Below are 25,068 nucleotides of genomic sequence, written 5' to 3' on the forward strand. Positions count from 1 at the left end.
AGGACAGAGGGTCTCTGGCCGCATATGGTGGGGACATTTGTCCCACCATTGAACAGATAAACAGCATTTCTGACACGGTGAAGGAGCAGAGGAGGAGAGCACCATGGTAAGAGCTGTAGCCCCACGGGAGATCAGGAGAAGGGCCCCCCCCCCCAACTTCTGCAGAGCCGAGGAATCAGTCCTCCTCTTTGCTGAACGCTCATTCAGCACCCACAGGGCCCCAGGCCCTCCCCGAGGCTGCCGCCCCTGCCTGGTGGGCGCAGAGGACCCCCAGTGGGCTCCCACTCACACCACCTGTCCCACGAGTCAGTGAGTCCTCCAATTTTAACAGGATCGTGACTAGTACCCATTCACGCTCTCAAGAAACATCTGGTGTCGAAAGGAAACAGAAAGGCAGGCAGAGGAGGTTCCACAGTTCGCCACGCACTCAGCCACAGCCGAGTCTCCTGACCTGGCCTCTTTATGACAACTGAGCATACTGTGCCGGGGGGGACCGACGAGCATGCGGCAGGGTCTCCCCAAAGGTCAGAACAAAAGTACTGACATTTAAAGAGCAACAGGCACCCTGGGCTTATCTACAGGGGAAAGAAGTTCATCTCGTGCTGCTTCAGCTCCCACAGACCAAATTAGTTTTGCAGTAATAGATAAGAAAGAACATTCTCTAGGACAAAGCTCCTCTCCTTGCCAGCAGCCTGGGCTGTGGCAGGAGCACGGCGGTTTGGAATCCCCCACGGAGGGCTCGGTGTGCTGCCCGGGGCCCGAAGGTTCCGACAGCAGGCGTGTGTGACGGATAGGCCTTATTTTAAAAGGCTGACAGTGCCTCTGAGCATGATTTTCAGTTGCTAAATATAGGCTTAGCAACAGCGCTGGTGATGAAATCACTCAGGAGACATTTTCAAGAGAAGCAAAAGCAAACAGATTTGTGATGTGCCCACAGCAGGACAACTGTTGTAGATGAACTCCTTCCAACTCGCGAAGACACACGGCAGCCCCGTTCAGTTAACCGCGTCCTGACTCCTCCGTCAGCCCAGGGTGCTGCAGCTTAGCCCGTCTTTGAGACTCCGCAAAAACATCCACCCAGACACCACAGATGTCCGAGTTAGCTCCAGGCCAAACCATTCCTTCATCCCTAAAGCCCCTCCCAGGGCAGCTCCAACTGGCCCCAGGCACTGACGGGAGGCGCCTCTGGCCTCCTGTCCCAGTTCTGGGCCCGAAGCGCACAGCTGGGATAATGGGCTCCTTACCTACCCCGGCTCTGGACACCGAACCTGAGGGCTCGGGCTCCCTCCCAGAAGCCACCACACTCGTGTTTCTCCACAGCCCCTCCCGGCCTCCTCCTTGGTGGAGTCTCAACCTTGGCCGTGCTGCAGACCTGCCCGGGAAGCTTCGGGAAATCCCAGGGTCGAGTGAGTGCCCTGGAGATTCTGAGGAGGCTGAGGGGCTGGCCCGCACACCAGGCTCTTTCCAAGCTCTGTGAGGGATTCTCCTGTGTGTGCGTGGCGGGGCACCATCCTGCCCCATCAGCCCCTCTCCACTCCCCTGCCCTGCTTTGGGGAACCCAGGTCATGCGGCTTTCGGAGCTCTTTCAGAAGTACGACTGACAGATTTGGAGAACGAGGGTGACGGGAGTTGCATTATGTCGCAAAGGTTTCTCAAGGTTGGCCACTATGTGACAGTGACATCCCAACACGAAGCAGAAAATGGGGACCTACAGCAAGGAGTCTCTTCGTCGCCGGCCCCAGTTCTCAAACCCAGGGTGCACAGATCCTGGGCTGTGTGGGGCACGGGGCAGCCCACAAGCCATGTGAAGATGTGCGAGTGAACCACACTGTGGGGTGCTCTGGGCACACAGTGCGCACCGAGGGGGCCCGGCCACAAGGAGGCGCCACCGTGTGTCCACCCACGCACTGCTCCTCCCTCCTCCCGGGCGCATCCCCGCCCCAGCCCTCGGGCTGCTAGACACGCAGTGTCCCAGGGGCACACAGCCTTACCTGATGAGGAGGAGCCGGTCCTTTTCAGACGGGTGGTCATCCAGCCACTGGGAGAAGCGTGCGTGGGACCATTCTGCCCTCTGCAGGGTTGAACACAAATTAGAGAAAACGAAGTGCATCCACATTCTCCAGTGAAGGACAGTATGTGGCACGAGTAATCTCAAGGATTCCCAAGATGAAATCACCCAAACACCTGCCTGAAAGAAGGTGGCAAGCCCTGTGGTGCACCTTCTCGGCTCCCAAGGAACCTTCTGGATTAGCCACTGGCAGGGGGGCTAGCAAAAGTGGGGCCGCCATCAGAAAAGCTCTACACACGAGTTACTTGAGCCGTTATACTGAGAAGGTGAATTCGCGCTTCCTCGGGTAATTTCACACTGCTGAGAGAGTCGGGCTGGGGGCTGGGGATTCTCCTTGAATCATTCACTTCCAAGGCAGGGATTCGTGACCAAGTAAGGCAAGAGAAGGCCAGGAACGCAGTCCGTGAGTGGGGCTCTGGATTTATGGACTGAAGAGGGACTGGTAAGAGCATTCAGGCTTTACTTCATTACCTGAAAAGGGGACTTCAGCTCAGCGGGTGCTCTGGTGAACAAAAACTGAATGATGATGCTGAACGGAATAATGTCCCCCAGCGCAGGGCTGCTGGCCACATGCTCGCTCGTCTGGAAGAGCAGCGGTCTGAAGGAAGAACGCGCAGTGGTTATTTCACATTGTTCAACCCTGAGAGAGGAGCTCTGCTAGAACAGCGCGTTAGCAGACGTCGGCGGCATAGCGGAAGAGCGCTCACCCTCGACTGGTGATTCCGCAGCCATTTCTTAGCCACCTCCCATTCGGCCTGCAGACAGACAGACACACACGAACATACCCCTAACTTATACACTGTGGCAGGCTGACCTGCCTTTAACCTCCTTCTTGGACCCCCGGCTCACTGGCCTGCGGGTCAGACTCCATCTCCAGGGGGCTCAGCAAACGCCCCTCTTCGAGCTCATCTGATGACCAGGCCGGAATCAAAGCAACAGAGGAAGCCGCAGGCAGTTATAACCTACAGCTTCTCGGCAGGGTCAGAACTTCCAGCTTCCACTTCCCACAAAATCTTCGGGCTGTAGCCTAACGGGTAAACGTAAACACTGTCTACACCACTTTCGAATGGCAACTATGTCCTATAGGAACACAGTTATTACCTCGTTGAACATCCCGTCGAGACCTGTGCCAGCTCCCTTCCAATACATTACACAGCTGGGCGGGTCACCCCCTCTGTTTTACAGGGACGTGTGGGCAAATCCACCAGGCACCAGTCACCTACCACCTTGCCAAAAGGCTGGCAGGAATAACTGGAAACTTCCACTGACCTCCCCTTGACTTCGAGCTCTGACGGACAGGCTGTGACTACAGGCCCAGCCGTGGTGGCTGAATCTGAAGAGGAAAGACTGCAGTGTGGTGCCTCCACCGGGAGCAGAAACGGGTCAGCAGCATATGAAGCAGCTCTGTGTCCTGGGCTCTTCCCTCGCTCGTGCTAATCACTCCCATGCACACAGGAGGCTGGCACAGCCCAGAGACCGGCTGCTTCCTCACTGAGACGGCAAGGTTTCATGTCAACAGTCAGGAGTGCTCTCAAGAGGCAGGTGGTTCTCACTGGATCCAGACTAATCTTTGATTTTTTTTTAAAGATTTATATTTATTTATTTGAGAGACAGGAAGAGCGAGAGAGATCACAGAGGGAGAGGGAGAAGCAGACTCGCCGCTGAGCAGAGAGCCCGATATGGGGCTTGACCCCAGGACCCCGGGATCATGACATGAGCCAAAGGTAGACACTTGACCATCTGAGCTGCCCAGGCACACTTTTGGAATGTCTTTATATTAACTATTCCGTAAATGAAATTTATCTCTGGTAGGGATTTTTCTAATTTCAAGCATTTTATCAAATAACATCATCCTGTAATTTCTTTAGTTACTGTGGACACATTTCAGGACGTTTGTGTCGGCCGTCACCAACAACCCATGAAGCTGCACACCAGGCCCTCCGGCGTTGGTGGGGGGGATGAGGGCCATCTTCATGTGTCCCCCTGAGGCTGCGGCACCCCTGCCCTGATGATCCCCAAGGCCCCAGTCATCTGGCAGCCGGTCGGTAGGCAGTGAGTCAGGCGCCTAGGAAGGTATGAAGCGGTTGCTGAGGGCGGTTCGGCGTGGTCGGCAGGCACCCCGGAAGTCCCCACGCGCGGGCAGCGGTGTCCATCTGGCGAGGGCACCAAGTTTAACCACCACAGCAGCTGCCACGTGCAGCAGGCACCACGTGTGATTCCTGCAGACAACCCTACGAGGTCGGTAGTGTCCTGCCCCCATCCTGCATGTAGGTAAACTGAGGGGTAGAGAGAACACGTAAAACCTGGAAAAGGGAAGAGTAAGGATTCGAACCCAGACAGCCTGGCTCTTAATTTTGCCACGCAGCCTCTTTGAGGATTATCCGCTGTAACCGCTACTAGACCTGTTTTCAGAGCAGAAGGACTTCTCAGTGGGGAAAAGAGAACCCCGGAGGAAACACAATTTCAATTGTGAGCAACTCCTGGAGTAAAGCCTGAGAAAAGGGAATGCCTACAGGATACCCCTGGAAGGACAGGCAATCACTATTTCTTTGGGGGACCCCACATTCTCTCAAAGTGGCCCTCCAGTCGCCTATGTACCTCAACCATATCACACAGTTTCCACCTGGCCTCACCTTCTGATCCTGCCAGGCAGTGAGTGGGACTGTCTTAAAGGCCTCTGGACACAGACTCGGGGTTGGCATGGGGATGGAGCCCAGCCGGTCCCACTTCCCCAGCGGCAGGGCTCAGAAGGCTCCCCCGGTCCCCGGGTGCCCAGCAGCTGCCATTTCCAGAGAGCTCCCCGGACAGCAATTCCAGCTGGTGTCCAAGCAGTCTGATTCCCGCACCGGGGACAAGGCTGCTCTGGCTCGAGCTGTAACAGGACAAAGAGGCAGTGGGGAGGAGTCCCTGCCCGGGGTCACAGGCTTATCCTGCAGGCCCGGCCTGCCTGACAGCCGCTGTGAGGGATGTGGGGAGACACTGTTCAGGACTTCCTGAGCCTTCTTTGCCTCTCTGGCTCGATGAGGCTTTCCCCTTACCCCAGGAAAGCTCACTCTGCCTCTGCCAGCTGATTTGGCAGGCTTCCTCTTGAATCCTAGTCCCTGACAGGAGGAGACCCTGGGGGGCCAGTCCTATGTGACAGTCCTTCACTTGGGGAGGAGCAGCCACATGGAATCCCTTCTGCCTCTCCTATAGGATGACAGCTAGACTTTGGTCCCACGTCTCTCAGTGCTCTGCACACGGAGTCCCGGATGCAGGTGCTTTAGCATTCAGTCACGGGGAACACGGGACGTGCTCTGAAAACTCATGCATTTTCTTCCTTCTGAAAATGAGGATTACACAGCTGATTCAGCCTCTCTTTTACCTTTGGCCTCAGGGAGTTTCAAGTTAAAACAAGAAACATATTGGGGCACCTGGGTGGCTTAGTCGTTAAGTGCCTGCCTTCAGCTCAGGTCATAATCCTGGGGTCCTGGGATCGAGCCCCGATCAGGCTCCTGCTCAGCAGGAAGCCTGCTTCTCCCTCTCCCACTCCCCCTGCTTGTATTCTCTCTCTCGCTGTGTCTCTATCAAATAAATAAAAATCTTTAAAAAAAATGAAATGTCTCTACAGCAATTAAATTGCGTTAATGGTCTGAATACTATGCTTTTATTTTCCTCTAATAGATTCTTGATGCAAACTGCAAATGATACAAGGGCGAACAGGGAATGAGGACAGGACAGGAGGGAGGGAAGCAGGGAGGGAGGGAGGGAGGCTAGCAGCTGACCCGCTGGCTGATGGGCCCACATAACCAGGCCTGGTGAAAACCGGTTTGTTTTTAAGCGGGATCTTTTTATCACCTGTCCCTTTGTAGCTCTGAGTCAGAGCAGTTATTTTTCTGCCAAGACCAAATCTTCCCCTCCAGCCAGTAACAAGACTGCCAAAAGAGCCATGGAGAGCAAAACTGGACTGGATTCCACACCATGCATCACTGGCATAGTTACTTGCAAGCATCACATGCAGACATTTCAGTTCTGGTGCTCATTTTAAGAGCCTGAAAGAACCCAGCATGAGCACTTCCCTTCCCCCTGATTCCAGGTGGAATTTGAAATACTGGCAAGTTAAAAAATAAATCTCCATCTGAGGTGATATAACGAACAAAAGGAAATTAATTAAGATGTTATAAAACGAAGTTACCCCAAACGCCACAATACGTTCTCAGAGAAGAGTGGAGATAGAGCAGCGCTTCCGAGGTGAACCCTGACACAGGGCAGGCAGTCTGAACTCATCACGCATTAGGTCCTGAGATAATGTCGTCTCTGCAGTAGGGACCTCCACACTGCAGGCCGATTATGAAGTAAAGTAAGACTGTGTGTCCCTATGTCCACGTCCACCATCAGGGGGTGGCCCAAGCCACTCACCACACCCCCATTCCAAACCTTTGGGTGAGGGACCTGGGAGGGGGGCACGACCACGGGGAATGTGCACAGGTATCCGCAACCGGCAGAGAAATGGAGGTAGGGAAGGGAAACACAAGTCCACCCGGCACCGGACCCACGAGGGCCTCCTTTCTGGAGAGGGGAAGGGAAGGCTGTAGGCTTGCAGGACAGGGACCCAGAGAGTGTGGCAGAAGGGGCCATGTGGGTCCCCAGTGAACAGAGCAGGAGGCTGATGACTGTAGGTAAGTCAGGGCTCCAAGTAAAGAGGGAGAGAAAACTCGCAGGTTCCTTTCTTAGGGTCTAGACATCATCAACCACAGCAGAGCAGGTGGGAAAGGAGGGAAGGTTTCAGGCAGATGTCCTCTAGGAATCAGAGTGTACATGTGGCTCAACATTCTTCAGGTATGTTCTGGAAACCCGTGTACAGCAGACGGCGGCAAGAGACAGCACAGCATACACAGCAAGTGGTCACCACTACGGTGGGGTCCCAGATTCTCTGCACACTGACATTCTCCTGGATGGCTCAGATAAGCTCTAGGTACTATTCTAGAACCAGGGTGAAAACAAATGGGAAGTTCTGGAATAAGTTGCAGTGGTTACAAGCACAGGCCTTGGGATCAGGCAGCCCTGGGTCTGGAAGGCAGTTCTGGAATTCCCACATGACGTTCAGACACACAGTCCTGTCAAGTGACCCCTCTCAGGACCAGTGCCTTCTGGGTCACTTTTGCCTCGCAAGTGTAGTGGAGAAGACGAAACCATCAAGTGTCAGGGAAACCCTTAGCAAGGCTGAGCACCCCATGAATGATCCAAGAGGGACTGCTGGAATGAAGGCGAGGCTCAGCTAACCACCCAGCCCTCCCTGTTTGCCAGGTGCTCCTAGCTCTGCCCAAGTATCAGCAAACAACGAACGAAACCAGGCGCAAGACGGGGCTGCCGTCTGGCTCCAACGCTGAAGTCTGCAACTGGGAACAGAGAGCCCAGAAACTTTGGGGAAAGAGCTGTTTCCAGGGATGGACTCACAAGCACAAAGAAAGGCGGGCACACAGTTGGGGGTCCTGATGCTCAGCTGGAAGCGGCAGAGACAGCTGCCCTTCCTTCCACAAACATGCTGGCGGAGCGGGGGCATGGCAGGCGGCGCCCACCGGGGACGCGGAAAACCCTCCCACACCCACAGTTAAAACCAGCAGACACGAATTCTATACACCAGGGTTACTGCAGCTTCCCTTCTACCACCCCTCAGGCCAACGGGATCCCCCCAGAGCAGCCCCTGTCCCCCAGTGGCTTTCATCAAACCTCACAAAGCTCCCAGCAGAGCGTGCTGTGGGCACAGTTCAGGGACAAAGCTGTGCCCTCCGGAGCAAAGGTGTTGGGGCCTGCGTGAAGGCAGGTCTATGTCCCCACACTGGTGAGAGCATGAGGTCCCTCTTCTGTCCCTTGTCTCAAAAGCATGTGCACTGAGAATGTCAAGTCAGAGCTTCCAGGCCCCTGGCCAGGCAGAGCTAGGGTAACCACCCTTGCAAACCCCACTTCGGGGACAAGGCCATGCTCCAGAGGGACAGACAAGGATGTGGCCCTGCAGCTCTGAACCTGTGTCTCATGCAGAAATACAGATCACCCAAGGGCAAATCCCTAATGTCAGCAGCTTTCTGAGGCCACACTCTGTCCTGGGGAAGGAAACAATCCCCCTGCCTAAGAAACTCTAATGGAGACAGTAGAATGTAAATGTATGCAAGAAGCTTGCGGGCCGAATTCGACAGTCCACTAATATTACCATCAAGAAGCAAGCACCCTGCAGCAGATGGCTGTGTGACGGGGGGAAGGAGCCCGCGAAGGCCCATGTGGCTGGGTGTCTGGTGGGGCGGGGGCGGGGGGTGCCGCACCTGCGGTCTGAACTGGAGGGTCTCTGGCTGGCGCTGTCACGGTCCCTCACAAAGAGGCCCCTGCACCAGCCCGCTGCCCTCCCCTCCTGCAGCCACTGCCTCTTAGCCAGACGCAGGCCAGCCAGCTGGGTTTTGGTGGTTTGCCTGCCTATTTTTCTCACCCCTCATTACATAATGTTTTAGAATATTTTGTATTATTTTTTAACTTCCTTGTTATTTTTAAATAGGAATAACACTACAAGAGGGACTTTAAAATATATTTACTGGCTTTTATAACTGCAAATATAAAACAACCAAGGCAAAAACCATGGAAAATATAGAAAACCTCTAAAGGGAATATCGCTAGTGACAATCCTGCTATCCTCAAATTTTGATGTTTATCCTTCTTGACTTTTCCTCTCCAAACATACACTTATTGACTTAAAAATAGGAGGGATCAGGGCTCCTGGGTGGCTCCATTGGTTAAGCGCCTGCCTTCGGCTCAGGTCATGATCCTGGAGTCCTTCATGGCATCCGGCTCCCTGCTCAGCAGGGAGTCTGCCTCTCCCTCGGACCCCTCCTCCCTCTCGAGCTCTCTCTCTCAAATAAGCATATAAAATCTTTTTAAAAAATTTAAAAAATAAAAGAAATAGTAGGGATCATATCGTATCTGTTTAGTAGTCGGCTTTTCATTTTCATGATTCGTTATGAGTTTATCTTCCCAATTTTTAGACACTGACCAGCAATATAACTCGTGAATGGCTACCTACAGCATGAGTGTTTTGAATTACACGTTGATCACTCATTAATTTCTGAATCCAGACACAGGTACTAGAAGGTGTCACCACTGGAACTTCAACCGCTCCGTCAGAGAGGGTTCTCCTGAGAGGCCCGTGGGGCTGGCGACAGACTCCCCTCACGTGACTGACTACAGAACTGGTCTCGCACAAACTGTCAGAACCCGTCTCCCACGCCATGATACGACTTTAAAAGCACAGGGACGAAAGCACATCGAAGGGTAAGCACCATTTTAATTCATACACGTGCAATAAACAATGAAACATGGCAGCTGGGGCTATCAAAAATAATAGCCTAATCTTAATACGGCAAATCCCAAATCATAGCTTTCCCACACCCTTTTCAAGAGCTGTTGGTTAATGACCTCCAGGGCGCCGGCTGATTCTGTTAACTCAGCATCTATCTGTCACCCAACGGGGATTGCTGGGTTATCATATCACTAAGTGACTTTACGTGAGTCTTATTGGGGTTATTTTCATGGTACAGGCAGGGAACTGGTGGATCAGTGACCTCAGGACCTCCTAATCACTCAACCTGTCCACGATTGGTAATGCCAAACCCTAACGCTTCAATAAAATACATAAATACTTTTTAAAAGGTCTGAGCTAATCCAAAGACATTATCTGGAAACACGTGTGGTCCAACTTTAAGTCTTTTTAAAAACCCAACTCTGTACAGATGGGCATTTGAGAAAAATTATTCAGTCTCTTGTTTTGGCCTTAAAAAGAACTCTTAGCCAATTACAAATACGCAGGACAAAGCACGGGGCTCCCCTTTCAATCCACAACCTTGGATTCTTGTGTTTTAAGTGACATTACGCCTGATTTTCGTACTATCGAAAGCTTGGATGACTTAAGACAGTGAAGCAGTCATTTAAAGGACATGCTTCTTATTAATTGCTCTAGTTTCTAGTTCTGAGTCAGTTTTTAGAAAACTGCATGCTTGGAATCTCTTACCTTATCTTTATAAAGAAACATTCAAAGACCATTATGCTCTTGGATATTATGGATAATTACATCAAGGTTTCCCATCTGGTATGCTGTGGTCACAAAGTGGGTTTAAGTATCATGTTTGGTTCCCTCGGCCCTCGGGCTGGTCATCTTTTCGTATGTATAACATTCTCTGTGCGCCACAACGTGGCAAAATTTGTAAAGTTCTGGTTTATTGAATAAACAGCCCAAACAGTTGTTAAGTTATTCAGTGTTCCTTACAATCTAAATCGGTTCCTACAATCTAAATCTAAATAGGCCTATCTAAGCATTCAGTGCTGAAAAGGATTTTCCCATACACCGGTATATTCTTAGTGAATTTGAATTAACATACTGTTTTTCTCTTTGAACTGATCTCTAGGAAGTTCAATCCTCAATTTTGTGCTCTACTGCATTAGCCATCTTTATCCTAAATTATCTGCACCATTTCTAGTCATTCCCTACATTTCACTGCTAAACTCAATTCTCTTAAGATTCTATTAACAGTTTTGTTATGGAATGTAACTCTGACATTTTTATTTTTATTTAAAAAGTATTTTTAAGATTTTATTTATTTGAGAGAGAGAGAATAAGTGAGAGAGAGCACACAAGCAGGGGCAGAGTGAGAGGGAGAAGCAGACTCCCTGCTGAGCAGGAAGCCCGAAGCCATTAAAGACTCAGTCCCAAGACCCTAGGATCATGACGTAAGCTGCAGGCAGATTCTTAACCAACTGAGCCACCAGGCGCCCAATGTCTGACATTTTTAGAGGTAGGTTAGAATGAAAATGATAAATGAACAAATGAAAATTTCAGAAAAAAAGATGTCTATATAATTATGAACTGCCTGGTATTACTACTCAATATATTTCTGTAAGAATGGAGAGTAAACAAAAAAATCCCCCTTAGAAAGAGCATAATAAAATTTATCAGCTCAGTCTTGTGAATTTTAACTCAAAGATCATGCACACACGCACACACGCACACACACACATCACTGCATATAATTCTGTATGGGTTTCTGGTTTGAATAATAACTTTTAGGATAAATCATGTGCAATAGCTATTGTTGTAGGTCACAAAACAGCTGAATATTGGCAATAGAGCAACATGAACAGTGGGAAGGATTTGACAGCTAACAGGATATGGATCTATCAACAGCAGTAACAGAACTATGTCTCACCTGAATGACCTCAGCATTCGATAGGACTTTCCTAAATCAGACACTCTTCTGCATAAAGGACCCACAGCCAACTCCATCTGAAACAAGAGAAGATATTCCACAGTGTTAATGCAAGACTCCTGTGTCCAACTGGGCTCACATCTGGCTCATAGAAAGTCGCAGCCTGCCATACACCTAACTTCATCTGAACTGTGTGGCAAGTTTTGAAAGTCAACTAAATTTAACAAAAGGCATGAACTTAGATGACTTTTGCTTTTATTTACTAAAGGAGCATAACATGAGACCCTTGTTTCAAGAACACAGAAAAATATTTTTTGGTTATGTGAAACGAGGAAATTCAGATATTTTCTCTACTGAAAAGCTGGAGAAGGGAAAGTTTTTAAGACTGTGCACCTGTATTTGAAGTAGGCATCACAAGCCTCTATATATTAAGTAGACATCATGATAACTCTTAGCAAGCTGGTCCAAGTGATTAGAAGCATGGACTCTGGAGGCCGCACACCCGTCACAATGCCAAGTCTACAGTGACTAGTTGTGTGGCCCTGGAGTTCACTTCCCTAAGTTCCAGGCTCCTCGTCTGTCAAACGGAGACAACACAAGCTCATGGAATTACAAAACACAAATAGGTAATTTCACAAAGCAATATGTGCATGGCACCTAGTAACTGCTTGTTCAATGTTGACAATTATTAACAAAATTTTTTAAACCTTCCGTCTTTTACATTACTAGCAAATTAATTTGCTTCTTGACTCAAGAACTGTTGGTTTCACTGCTCATTATTTTCCCTCTTTGTCTGGAAATTTTACTTGTCATTAAATGGAGTTTTAGGCTCTCTGTTCTTTATCTAGCAAGTGCAAAGTTTTCACAGACCTGGAACTCAGATGACAAACCATTTCTTTGTTCATGCTATCAACAGGACCCTGGTAGAAAACAGCTTAGAAAATGTCTGAAAAAAGTAATGGAGAGTGGGGCTTCTGTCCTGTTGGTTATCCCTCTAAAATACTGCTCAGATCTCCTGCCCCTGGAAATCCGAGGAGACATAAACAATCACTCATGTGATGAACATTTCTGACTCTCTATTAGTTGCCAGGCACCATATTACACATGACGATGAGAAGATAAATTAGTCAGCCTTTAGAGAAGCTCTTACAAATTTAGTGAAAAGGGGGATATTTATTTAAACAACATAATTATTATTGAACAAAATCACAGAAAGGGGGACACCTGGGTGGCTCAGTCATTAAGCGTCTGTCTTCGGTTCAGGTCATGATCTCAGGGTCCTGGGATGGAGTCCCGCATCAGGCTCCTGCTCAGTAGGGAGCCTGCCTCTCCCTCTGCCCTCCCCCCTGCTTGTGTGCATTCTCTCTCTCTCAAATAAATAAATAAAATCTTTTAAAAAATCACAATAAGGTATGTCTATACACAGACAGATACATATATATACACACACCTGATTATTATTATTCTTAAAGATTTTATTTATTTGAGAGAGAGAGGGAGCATGAGCAGGAAGGACAGAAAGCAGCAGACTCCCCGCTGAGCAGGAAGCAGGACTCCCAGGATCATGACCTGAGCGGAAGGCAGACACTGAGCCACCCGTGAGTTCACCAGTTACCCTTAAGACCGTCTCAAGGAAGCTGCCCACCAGACCCCCCCCCAGTCAGCTCATACACTTGATAGCACACTTGTCATTTTTGCCTAATAATAATCAGGTGTGGGGTGCCTGGGCGGCACAGAGTGTGTCTTCTGTGTCCTAGAGGAAAACCTTAACATGGTTAGGAAATGCTCTAAAATAGACAAGGTTAAGTAAATAAAAAGAAAAATCTGAGTCAATAAAGTCTAGATTCTTGCCAGTAAAGTAAAACTGAGCCGCTTCAAGCCAGTGTTCTCAAATCAAGACAGTGGCTCCTTGGGACCTGTTAGCTTCTTCACTCGATGGAGTTGCTGGTTTCCCTGAGAATGTGGCACAATTTTACACTGAACGCAAAGTAAAAATGTTATTATCATGTATTCCTGATTTGGTAATTCCAATCATATATGTGTGTATGTGTATGTGTTATGGTTTTTACACACTAAAATTATATAAAATGTTTTTCATGAAATACTTCATGAAATACTTTCATGAAATACACCATCTTCAAAGATTAAACCAAAAAACCTTTGCCTCAGCACTTGAGCAGCACAGAATGTTACAAAGTTACGATATGAGAGAATATGACCTGGAACAGCTGTGTAATCTATGATGATAAAGATTTCTACGCCAGACTACAATTTCAAAATGTTAGATGTTTAAAATAAATAAAGGACCCCCAGCGTCCTGAAAAGCATTTTCTTCTGCCAGAACTCCATGAAACAATAAAGGCCACATTTCCAAAGGGCAGGAGTGTTCCTTTTAGAGGAGGTGACTCTGCAATTAGCTGTGGACACACGAGTGGCAGGTACAAGTGCCTCTCTCCTGCTGCTGGTTTGCAAGGAGCGAGCGGTCAGTTGCAGGTGCGGTGAACTAATTACCAGGTGGTTCCTGCCCCACCACAGACATTTGGTTAACCACGGGGCATCTCTTGATACTCCCACAGCTCTCCCGCCCTGACGCTGTTCAGGAGAAAAGGCAATTGCAATGAAAATCTTCATTATTTTCTTTTCTAAATGTATATATTCAGGCAAATATGAAATACATATATATGTATATTTAAAAGGTGTCAGAAGATCTATAAAGAGAAACTGCTAGGAGTACCACTGAATCAGTATTTCATGTCAGCTCCACGAGCCATCCCTTCCCTTGGGGAAGAAATGAAATTGAGGGGCGGAGGGAAGTAGGTGCTTCAGAGGGTGGGGGTGGGGGAAGGGAGGGACAAATCCTCCCGAGGGGCTGTCAGTAGACCCCCAGTGGCCTTGAGCAAGCGGAGTGTTTTAGAATTGCTGTGTGATGAGTGCAGACACAGAGAGCATGTGGTCACAGTAGGAAATTAATTACCTGTAGGAAACCACCTCATGCCCATGACCTGATTCCTAAGGAAACTGTATGTCAGGTACTTCCCTTGCCACGAACCCTCCAGATGGCACCTGGCAACCACTTTCTCCCCCTCACCTGTGCAACAGTGCCAGGAGGGACAAGTTAGGATTCCTAAAGAAACCTTTAAACTCTATCATTGTCTGTCTTTGCAACCGGACCAAATGACAACTATTCAGCAATCCTAAGCCTATGCTACGGGTCTCTTCCTGAGCGCTTTTATATCTTTCTGCTATTTATGCCAGAATGAGTAGGCACTTTTATCACAAGAACACTTAAAACCCAGAGAGGATTTGTGTGTTCTTGATTCCAATGGCCTCGATGGCTGTGTTTCATTTTGAATACAAACCGATAGAACTTTCAATAGGGAGGCAATCAAAAGGCCTTCTAGTCTCCAGGTGCTGTCTGTCATGAAAATGAACAACGTTGGGATAATGTCTATGTGTTCTGACTCACCCGGGGAAAATACACCCAACGAAGCACGGTCCTGAAAGCTGAGGGGTAGCATCACGGGACAGCAGGGGTGGCAAGAGACCACATCAAATTAAACAAAACCCCCAATTCACTGTCATTTTCTTAAATATGGGGGAGGGGCGGCGTAGGTGGACCCTGTTTACCGAAGCCACTGGTCACAAACGTGATGGCGCTTCCACCTGTCTCTCCTGTGTCCACAAGCCGCCAGGTGGGGAACCATCCGCAAGGTGAGGGGCTGAGCAGGGTGCTCTGAAAACTGGGACACACTGTCCAGGAGGGAACAAAGGAATCAGCACTACACACAGTGCAGCGACTCCTGTCACCGCGGCGGGGGGGTGGGGGGGGGGGTGGTGGGGGTGGTGAGGGGGGTGGTGGGGGGGATCTTCACACTGAATAAATGCTGCGGTTTCTCTATTGAAGGAATGGAAAGCAGGATGCCCTGGAGCTTAAGTTAGTAGTAAGGACTAATGAATTTCTTTTATCTAACGGGAAGGGACCTGAGAAAAGGGCCGGTGGGTTGCGCAACAGGAGAGGGAAGAGGTGTCACAGTCTGAATAATGCGGTTTCCGGCGGGTGGGAGCTCAACGTGCCACCAGGGGCTTTGCATTTTGAGCAGGTGCTGGCTGCAGGAGCAAGGGTTACAGGACAATGCCCTCCATCCTTCAAGACTCAGAAGGGAACAGATCATTAAGAGAAAACTCGGGCCGAACAGGCTGCCTGGCAAGGCGCCGGCACTCATTTTGGCCATCTCCCGCTCACTGCCACTCTCCTCCGACTGGAAGTGCTGCCTCCAGGAAAGTGACTCAAGAACCAGCTGGAGCGGAATGCAAATCAACTGGTGGGGGAGGGAGGCCTGCTGAGGGAAGAGGGGAGGAAAAGAAAAACAAAATTCAGGAGGAAAGTGGGGGACAAGAGAACAGACATGCATTTCGGTAGAGCCCACAGTGTTTTTTACAAACAAGAGCAGGACTTGGTGCATCCTGGTGTTTTCAGTCCCTGAGCAGCCCGTGACCCCAGTAGGGGACTTACAGACAGTTCTCTTTAAGCTGAGGTTTACCTGTAGCATTAACGCAAAGTGTACACGGGCATGAGAAGGAAGCTTCTGAAAATGGGAAAGATCAAAGGAGCAACATTAATGGTAACATTTAATTCCTATTTCTATGTCTAGGCTACCTAAGGTATATTTCCCAGAGGAAGGTCTAGACTATGGTCTAGTGGCAGGCATATCATTTGAGAATGAAAATGACTAATTCTAGACCAATTAGTATGCAAAGAGCCCAGCTCTTGAAACACTCAACAATGTACCTGTTCCTTCTGGACAGGTATGAGTCTGACAACCACCCCCCCGTACAAGGAGTCTCCCACATCTGCTTCTTGGTGTGGGAATAATGAATCCAGACTTGCTCCCAGATACACAGAGGGATAAATAAGAACGTTAAATATAATTATCTTTATTAGCTGGGAGATCTGGCAAATTATAATCCATCTGAATAACTTCTTTAGATGAGTAAAGTTAACAGTTCTGAAAAGCATAAAAAATGAGTCCATCTTTGACATGCTACATAAATACGAGTGATCTGTTTCGGCACCTTTTTTTTTTAAAATTCTAAGCTACAATTCTTTTTTTTTTTTTAAGATTTTATTTATTTATTTGACAGACAGAGATCACAAGTAGGCAGAGAGGCAGGCAGAGAGAGAGGGGGAAGCAGGCTCCCGCTGAGCAGAGAGCCTGATGCTAAGCTCGATCCCAGGACCCTGGGATCATGACCTGAGCCGAAGGCAGAGGCTTTAACCCACTGAGCCACCCAGGTGCCCTTTTCAGCACCTTTTTGTTCACAGGTATGTTTGAGGTGTTTCTTCTTTGCCTCTAATACTACTGGAAGCCTTCAAAAAAGTCTGTCTGGAGGAAAAAAGGAAAACCCCTGTTCTATAAGAGGTGATCAAGGTTTGAGAGCCTGGAATGATTTCAAGGGTGGCCAAAGACCAGAAAGGTACTCTGTTCAACAGAGGAAGACCAATCAGCCCGCTATGTACATGGCCCACTGCATACAAATGGATTCGAACATTGTCTTGGAACACTGAGCTGGCCTCTAGGGGATTACAGATGCACTGGGAGTTCTCTTCACATGAAAACAGCCCCTTTACAGTATTTGAAGGAAATGTCATTGCCTATATTAATTCCCAGCAAAATCCATCAATTACTCTTCTCAGTACTAACCTCATGGGATAATAAAATAGTAAGAAAGCCCTATGTTATGTAGAAGTGAGATATGTTTTGTCCTATGGAATGAGCTACTTCACCTTAACCTTGAAATCTCAAAGATGAGGGTTGATTTATTCGTTAAATACAAAGAAGAAAAATCTGGTATGAAAGTCTCTTTAAACTCTTCTCTTTTTCTTACCAATTCAGTTTAAATGAATTTATTTTTCTTTCTGCTTCAACTCTTTAAAACACTAAAGAATATATACTTAGTCTTTCAATGACTAGATAATGCAGGGGTGGAAACTTTTCCCCCCCTTGTAGTTATGGAGCTCCATTTACCTGAGCAAAATCAGCAGCAAGTCGTACTTTCCCACCTTCACCAAGAGGTCGTATGAGACTGGCATTGCGAATAAAAAGTTCAATTGCTCTTTGGGCGATAGCTTCTGTGTTGTCAAAGACAAAATCCAAGCATTCAAAGTGTTTAAAGTAGTCACTCATAACTCTGGCAATGAAACCTTGAAGCTCCTTCATGTACAGAGAACAGGGAACATCAGGCTTTCCTGAACTGGATAGTGACCTGCGAAAGGGAAAAAACAGCTGATGTAACAACAGCCACCATTCAACTTTTGCCCACCACAGCCCCCACCTGCTATTTCAATCCTAAACCACTTTTTCCCATAGTGGTTAAAAAGGTATTGCTTATTTTTACTAAGAATTAAAGAGCATAACACAATGCTTAAATGATAAAGACTGTTTTAAGATGCTAGGAAGATTACTGAAGAAATCTTAGCATCCCTTTACCTAGAGATTATTAAGAATGAAACGGCCAACCATCTGTCTCGGGTGATTCACAGAGTGCCTTATGCACTCTCTGACCTCTCAAGGTCCTTCTCAGCTTTATGAATCTCTACCCACTCATATGTTTTGCCTGGTTAGTGAATAAATCAATAATGAAGCCTGAAATAGCATTTTACACTTTGTAAGGGCAGAAAACACTGCCTTCCCCAAACAAATTCTTGGCAAAGATATTTCTGCTCCTGTGCTATTTAATCTGATCAGCCCAATAGTAGATTTCTGCCTGTGGGACTGGTTATGCAACAATACACATGGTATGCAATTTTTTCCTCCCAGATGATGAGGTTTGCAAAGGCCTTAATTTGGATCAACAGATGATGCCAGCTGATGCTCCATGAAATACTATTTATAATTTATAAGTGTTTATAATTGCTCTTTAAGGAATATATTAAAAGAATGTGAAATATTTATAGGAAAGAAGTTATACCAAAATTAGAAATCACCTGATATTAATTAGCTAACCAATGAGATCACTGGTTACAAAGTGCTGAATCGTCTTCAAAAAAAATGAGTGTTTCCATATTCTGAGAATGACGTAGAAAAAGTGGCAACGGTCTAAAGAATAACAGATATGACTCAAATGCCTAGAGCAAGAGAATGAGGCGAACTTAATTATTTTCAAAGACAGCAATGAGTGCTTATTATCAGAGGATGTTAACCAAAGGTCTTCTATTTCCAGAAGCAGATAGAAATAGAGAAACCAGTCCTAAGTTCCAGAAGGGAGAGAGTTTGTTCAGGTGTAAAAGAGAATGTCCTATCTAAGGCAAGGCCATGGAGGGGGAGCATGACCGACCACTGCTGCCTGCAGCCGAATGCTGCTCAGTACAGCCTCAGCCGATGACGGCAATCTTAGGTGGGTTTGGCTGTGCCAGATTCAGACCATTGCACAGTCTATCTTTGTTCAGTTCAACAGACTAGGTTGGAGGGGGAAAAAAAGGTACCAATCTCTTTCACGTTTTCTTAGGCTTTATCAAAAGCATTGTTGTTACCTTGAGCAACTCCAGAGGAGAGTTTCAAGGATTCTTATCTGGTCATTTGAAATGATTTCCATGAGGATTAGAAAACAATATACTAAAACCAGTTCCAGGCATGCCTGAGTGGCTCAGTGGGTTAAGCCTCTGCATTCAGCTCAGGTCATGATCTCAGGGTCCTGGGATAGAGCCCCCATCAGGCTCTCTGCTCAGCGGGGAGACTGCTCCCCCCCCAACCCTCCATCTGCCTCTCTGCCTGCTTGTGACCTCTGTCAAATAAATAAATAAAATCTTAAAAATAAATAAAACCAGTTCCAAGCACATGGCAATATAAGAAAAATAATCCACCAGACAAAATTTGGAAATAGGTATTATCAATTCTTAGTATGGATTAGAAGCTTGATTTAAATTATTAGCATATGAAATGTGCCTGGCCATGGCTACAGCACAGTTTTCCCAATTATGCCGAAGCTTTTAGAAAGAGATTTTCAGCTGATCGAGTGCAACGGTAAGCTGTGCAGAAATGTAAGGGTCTTTATCAAGAAAGCCTGTGTGTGCAAGCTGAAGGCAGAGGGACTAACCAGATGCACACCTGAGAAGTGACAGACAATCACCTTCAGGTCCCCTATCTTTTTGGGGTGTGTGCACACTCTCCCCGCGGCCAAGGGGCGCATCCATCACTTCAGGATCTAGGGTCTTCCTACTTTTACTGCCCTTCCTCCCCCATTCAAAGCTATAATCAGAGATGAGTCATTTTACATTAAATGAAAGAATTTCAATCAATGTACTACATCCATCAGACATTTACATTTTGAGCTTTCTCTAACTTGGAGAGAAAAACACTGGTCCTATTAAATACATTTCATATACCAGGAGACTGTTCTGGGCATTACTTTTTAAGCAGCAGAGGCATTCTGTAACCACACTCCATATACGGCCGGCTGACAAGGTAAATCTGCTTTATTCCTTTTACCTAGAATAAATACAGAGGGCTTTCAAGGGCAGCTGTTCACTACTATTTTTCCAAGTGTGATCCCTGGCCCTACTATAAAAGTGATTCCTACTTCTTGACTAGTTTCATCTAACTTCACCTTTTATTTCATTCAAGCCACACATTTGATATGGGAAATGAAATGACAGAATTCCTAGTAATTACTAGAATCAAAGTTCTAGAAAGTGAGAAAATTACTGTCCTGGGGCAATAATTCCAAATATCTCAAAAGTCTGCCATATGTAGACAGAGAGCGGAGATGGGACCGTTGAAAGCCATTTGGGGGAAAATATTAAAATATTTAATTTAAATATTAAATTAATTAAAATAATGCTTCCTACTTCTGGCAACATATGACCGGTTATCCGACTCCCTAGTATTTAAGCAAACTAGTAAGGACATACCTACTAGGGGGACCAACTTTTACTGTCCAGTCCACTGGCTACAGGGAGTACCCCCGGTTCCCCAATATACACAGCAGCTGAGGTAAGTAGCTGAGCGATCTTACAGAATGAGCCTTCGCTTTCTGCTTCCTTCTCACAGGCATGCAGGATTGGTCCAACTGGGACATTTCAGATCACTTCTGAACAAAATGTACTTCCTTCCAAATACTGCTACGTCAGCAGTTTTGTATTCCTAGCTCCAAATATTACTGCATTTTGTGTATAATACACTGGACCCTCTGTGCTTCATTCCACTATTAAGAGGGATAACTTTTTTTTTTTTTTTAAAGATTTTATTCATTTATTTGACAGAGAGAGAGAGAGATCACAAGTAGGCAGAGAGGCAGGCAGAGAGAGAGGAGGAAGAAGGCTCCCTGCGGAGCAGAGAGCCCGATGCGGGGCTCGATCCCAGGACCCTGAGATCATGACCTGAGCTGAAGGCAGCGGCTTAATCCACTGAGCCACCCAGGCGCCAAGAGGGATAACTTTTTACCCTTCAAAAGATATTTCGTGAATGAGATAAGGGATTTGAAAAATTAAAGGACAGTGTAAAATTCCAATAATTTTCTACCAACAGCTAGACTAGTGGCTGGACATTTAATAACGTAGATATTTAAACAACATGAAAAGAAATACAAATAGGAAAATGCAAAAACAGTAACTATGGGGCGCCTGGGTGGCTCAGTGGGTTAAGCCTCTGACTTCAGCTCAGGTCATGATCACAGGGTCTTGGGATTGAGCCGCACATGGGGCTCTCTGCTCAGCGGGGAGCCTGCTTCTCCCTCTCTCTCTCTCTGCCTCCCTCTCTGCCTACTTGTGATCTCTGTCTGTCAAATAAATAAAATCTTTTAAAAAAAAAAGACCCAGTAACTATGAATTAGGAAGATAAAACACATATCTATGCATTAGTATTCGAATGCTTAGCCCTAGAGTGTGGTTAAGAAAAATCACTCTAAGCATGTGCAAATAACTATTCCAAATTCTCTACAAATAATGTCCTAATACAGGGAGCTCAAACCATTTTCCTCTCCTTAAAAACATTTCAGTGAGGGGTGCCTGGGTGGCTCAGTGGTTAAAGCCTCTGCCTTTGGCTCAGGTCATGATCTCAGGGTCCTGGGATCGAGCCCCGCATCGGGCTCTCTGCTCTGCGGGGAGCCTGCTTCCTCCTCTCTCTGCCTGCCTCTCTGCCTACTTGTGATCTGTCAAATCAATAAATAAAATCTTTAAAAAAAAACAAAAACAAAAACAAAAAACATTTCAGTGAATATTGGGTTAAGACCTATGATTTTTATTCTCAAGATACATAGGATACAGGTAAGCGGTACTCTAGTGAACAGCTGTGGAATGGTCCCGAAGCACTGATTAGGCCAGGTGCGACACAACCAGATCAGACTGCCACAAGACTCTGAGAAATGAAAGTGATTCTTGCAGGGGGCTGGATGCAGCATGCCTTCAAGGCCAGAGCAGGATTCAGACTAGCATCATGGCACAGCTGGGACATTTTATGTAAGAAATGACATGCCTATGCCAGAAGCTTAAGTACAGGACATTTGTGAGAAAGAAGGATCAGGATCAGCTTGAAAAGAGAAGATGGTACCAGTGACTAGAAATCCTGCAGTGCCAAGCTGAGTCCTGCAAATGTTAATGATTCTGTTTCAATGACAGGAGAGAAAGGATGAAAGCAAGAACTGAAAAATTTTAATCAGCTAATGGTGCTCACAATGGATAAAGTAGTATGAGGTTCGAGGCCAAACCAGTCATAAGAGGAACAAGGCCAACACGGAAACAGGGAGGGAGGGCGGAGGTGCATGAGAGAAAAACAAAAGTGGCAAAGGCTAGTGAAGACTATGGTTGAAAGTGCTTACCCAGAAAAATCTTCTTGATGCATGGTGATAATTATGGCCTCTATGGCATCTCCCACTGAAGTCAGTAAGGGCTGCACAGCACTTCCCATAAGAGCATGGATTGTCTAAAAAGAGAAAGGAAGGGCAGGCAAAATTAAAGACCAACACAAAGAAATCCAAGATGGTAGAAGCAGCCCCCCCCCCTTTTTTAAGATTTTATTTATTTGGGGCACCTGGGTGGCTCAGTGGGTTAAAGCCTCTGCCTTTGGCTCAGGTCATGATCCCAGAGTCCTGGGATCGAGCCCCGCATCGGGCTCTCTGCTCCGCAGGGAGCCTGCTTCCTCCTCTCTCTCTGCCTGCCTCTCTGCCTAGTTGTGGTTTCTCTCTGTCAAATAAATAAAATATTAAAAAAAAAAAGATTTTATTTATTTGACACAGAGATCACAAATAGGCAGAGAGGCAGGCAGAAAGAGAGGAAGAAAAGCAGACTCCCCGCTGAGCAGGGAGCCCAATGGAGGGCTAGATCCCAGGACCCTGAGATCATGACCTGAGCGGAAGGCAGAGGCTTTAACCCACTGAGCCACCCAGGCACCCCTGGGAGAAGCATTCTGACTAGAAGTTTTTATATCAAACCCCAACTATATACAGTGTTTGAACTGTAATAACTCAACAGAAGCCTGCTCCTCTCCCAACTGCTGCTGGGAGTGATCTTTAAAGCCGACACTATGTGGAACATGGCTCTGCAAATTTCAACTCCCCACTCCTCTCAAAATTTCAGGAAGTTTCATGGTCAAATGAGCTCCTGGAGGAAGGAGGAGCGAGGAGCAGTATTACATACAAAGATCAAATGCACACATTTTGTGGTTTCTGAAAAGGGTGAGGGGAGACCAAAAGTCATTCTTCAAAACTGGAACAACATCGTATGGTTGTAAGCAGAGGGAATGTAATAAATACGCTGGTGGTTCTTACAGGGCAGAAGAGTGAGGCATTTCATGGATTAAGTTCCTATTCAGTACAAATACTTTTGGTACTTGGTGCCATCTTCCCTTCCCAATTTTTGTCACAAACGCCCAGTACTAGGGCCTCTGGCATGGGCATTTGCTACTGGCCTCTAGTGGATCTGGCATAGGGATGCCACTACGAAACCGACAATGCACGGGACATCTCGCACACAAAGAACTACGCAGCCTAAAATGTCAACAGTGCTAAGGCTGAGAACTGGTCGACAGTGAGGTATGATCACTGGTTACGTTATGAAGACCCCTTGGCCTTAGTTACAGGTTTTTAGTGGGAAAATACTGACTGGGCCCAAGTATACACTTAAAATCTAAAATTCAAATATATTATATATGTTTCAATGATGACTGCATACAATGGAGATGGATGGCTTTTGCCTCATATGAATGCTAGAAATCAATCAGAAAACATTAAAATAGGCCCTTATTCATTAAATTCCTAAGCCTCATCTCTAGCTCTTAGTCTCTGATGAAAGTATGCATACTGTCTGTGGGGACAGAGAGCGAGAGGGAGGCAAGGAGAGAGCGAGAGCAAGTGAGCAACGCCTGAGCAACAACACAGAGTCTGCCCTCAGGGAGTTCACAGTCTAGTGACAGCAGAGAACAACTTACAGTCCCATCAAAGCTGTATAGGGTGCTGTGGGATGGTGCGAGAAACTTCCCCTACACTGAGATGATCTGGAAAATGAAAGGCACTGTCTAAATTGACTTTCAAAGGACAAGTAGTAAGAACCGAGTGAGGAAAGATAGGGCTGAGCGGGCATATGGTGCCTAGTGGCCTGGGAAAGTTGATGTCTTCGATGGCAAAGCTTTGCACCCAGACAGAGTGTGAGCTGCCTGCCCATGGGGAAGGGAGGAACAGCAGATATACTCTGTGTAGGCTGCTAGGAGTTGGGAATTTACCCTGAAGGAAATGGGAAACTGATGATGGGTTTTGAGCAAAGAAAAAATACGGTTAAAGATCTGAATTTGGGAAACATTTTGCTGGATGGTAGATTGGGTAAATAGACTAAAGGCAGTAGTAGCATCGAAGCAAAATGGTGAGAGCCCAAACCAAATCAGAGGCAGTAGGAACAGATACGAGACAGGCTGGAGACATGTAAAAGGAGAATGGCAGAACTGGGTAGTTACATTTGAGAAATATGGAGCACAGAGATTTAAGAGTACACTTAGATTTTTTTTTTCTTTCATGATCTGGTGATATTATTAACTGGATGTCTAAATGCAGAAGAAGCAGGTTGATTTAGGGATGCAGAGAGAAAATGATGAGTTCAGATTTGGACATGAATTTCTTGGAGGGCACATGGGAAATCCATATGGGCTATCCAGGAGATACTGAAATGTTTATATTTATAGTTTTTGACACATTTTGACTAGATTTGGTAGTCTTTGGCTTTTAAGAGGGAAGCTGAAGCTGAAAGAGTCAATGAGATCCAGAGGATGGTTTGTAGAGTAAAGCTAAATGCCGTTTTGAAGTTATTCAGAAGAGGAGAAGCCCTTGAAGAAGTAAGAGGGGTAAGATTTTTATTTAGTATATATTATGTGCCGGGTACTGTGCTATGTGCCTCAGATATTGTAATTCCACTTAAAATTCAATTACTCCTTCCTCTAAAAATATTAAAATCTCTAACTTACAGATGGGGAATCGAAAGTAATTTACAGATGGGGGAGACTAAAGTGAAGGGAAAGACACTGTCCTTAAGTGAACAAGCAGAAGGACTGGGATTTCCTAGGTGTACATGACTCCAATGAGCTTTTGGTTACACTTTCCCCACTGGCAGCAGAGAAAAAGGAAGAGACCTTAGAGAATGGTAGAAATAAATGGACAAGAGTTCAAGAAAGAGGAGCAAGTTTTCTACTCTATATGAAGGAGACCTAACTACAGACCTTCCTACAAAGAGGACAAATAACATATTGGGGGGCTCAGAGATGGGGGGAAAAAGCAGGTAGTTTTAGAGGGCCATGGAAATCT

General features: G+C 46.7%; 1 protein-coding gene across 1 annotated transcript in view; it reads right to left on the bottom strand.

Moving 5' to 3' along the window:
• Positions 1-25,068, bottom strand: part of COG5 (component of oligomeric golgi complex 5) — a 294,754-nt gene that overhangs the window by 4,728 nt on the left and 264,958 nt on the right. Inside the window, exons 17-21 of the mRNA XM_046020510.1 lie at positions 22,102-22,205; positions 17,316-17,553; positions 11,290-11,366; positions 2,540-2,666; positions 1,992-2,071 (exon numbers count right to left, since the gene is read on the bottom strand). Of these exons, the coding sequence (XP_045876466.1) occupies positions 1,992-2,071; positions 2,540-2,666; positions 11,290-11,366; positions 17,316-17,553; positions 22,102-22,205 (626 nt within the window). The remainder of the gene's footprint in view (positions 1-1,991; positions 2,072-2,539; positions 2,667-11,289; positions 11,367-17,315; positions 17,554-22,101; positions 22,206-25,068) is intronic.

The sequence above is a fragment of the Meles meles genome, chromosome 10 (assembly GCF_922984935.1).
Source record: "Meles meles chromosome 10, mMelMel3.1 paternal haplotype, whole genome shotgun sequence".
In the NCBI taxonomy this organism is placed as follows: domain Eukaryota; kingdom Metazoa; phylum Chordata; class Mammalia; order Carnivora; family Mustelidae; genus Meles; species Meles meles.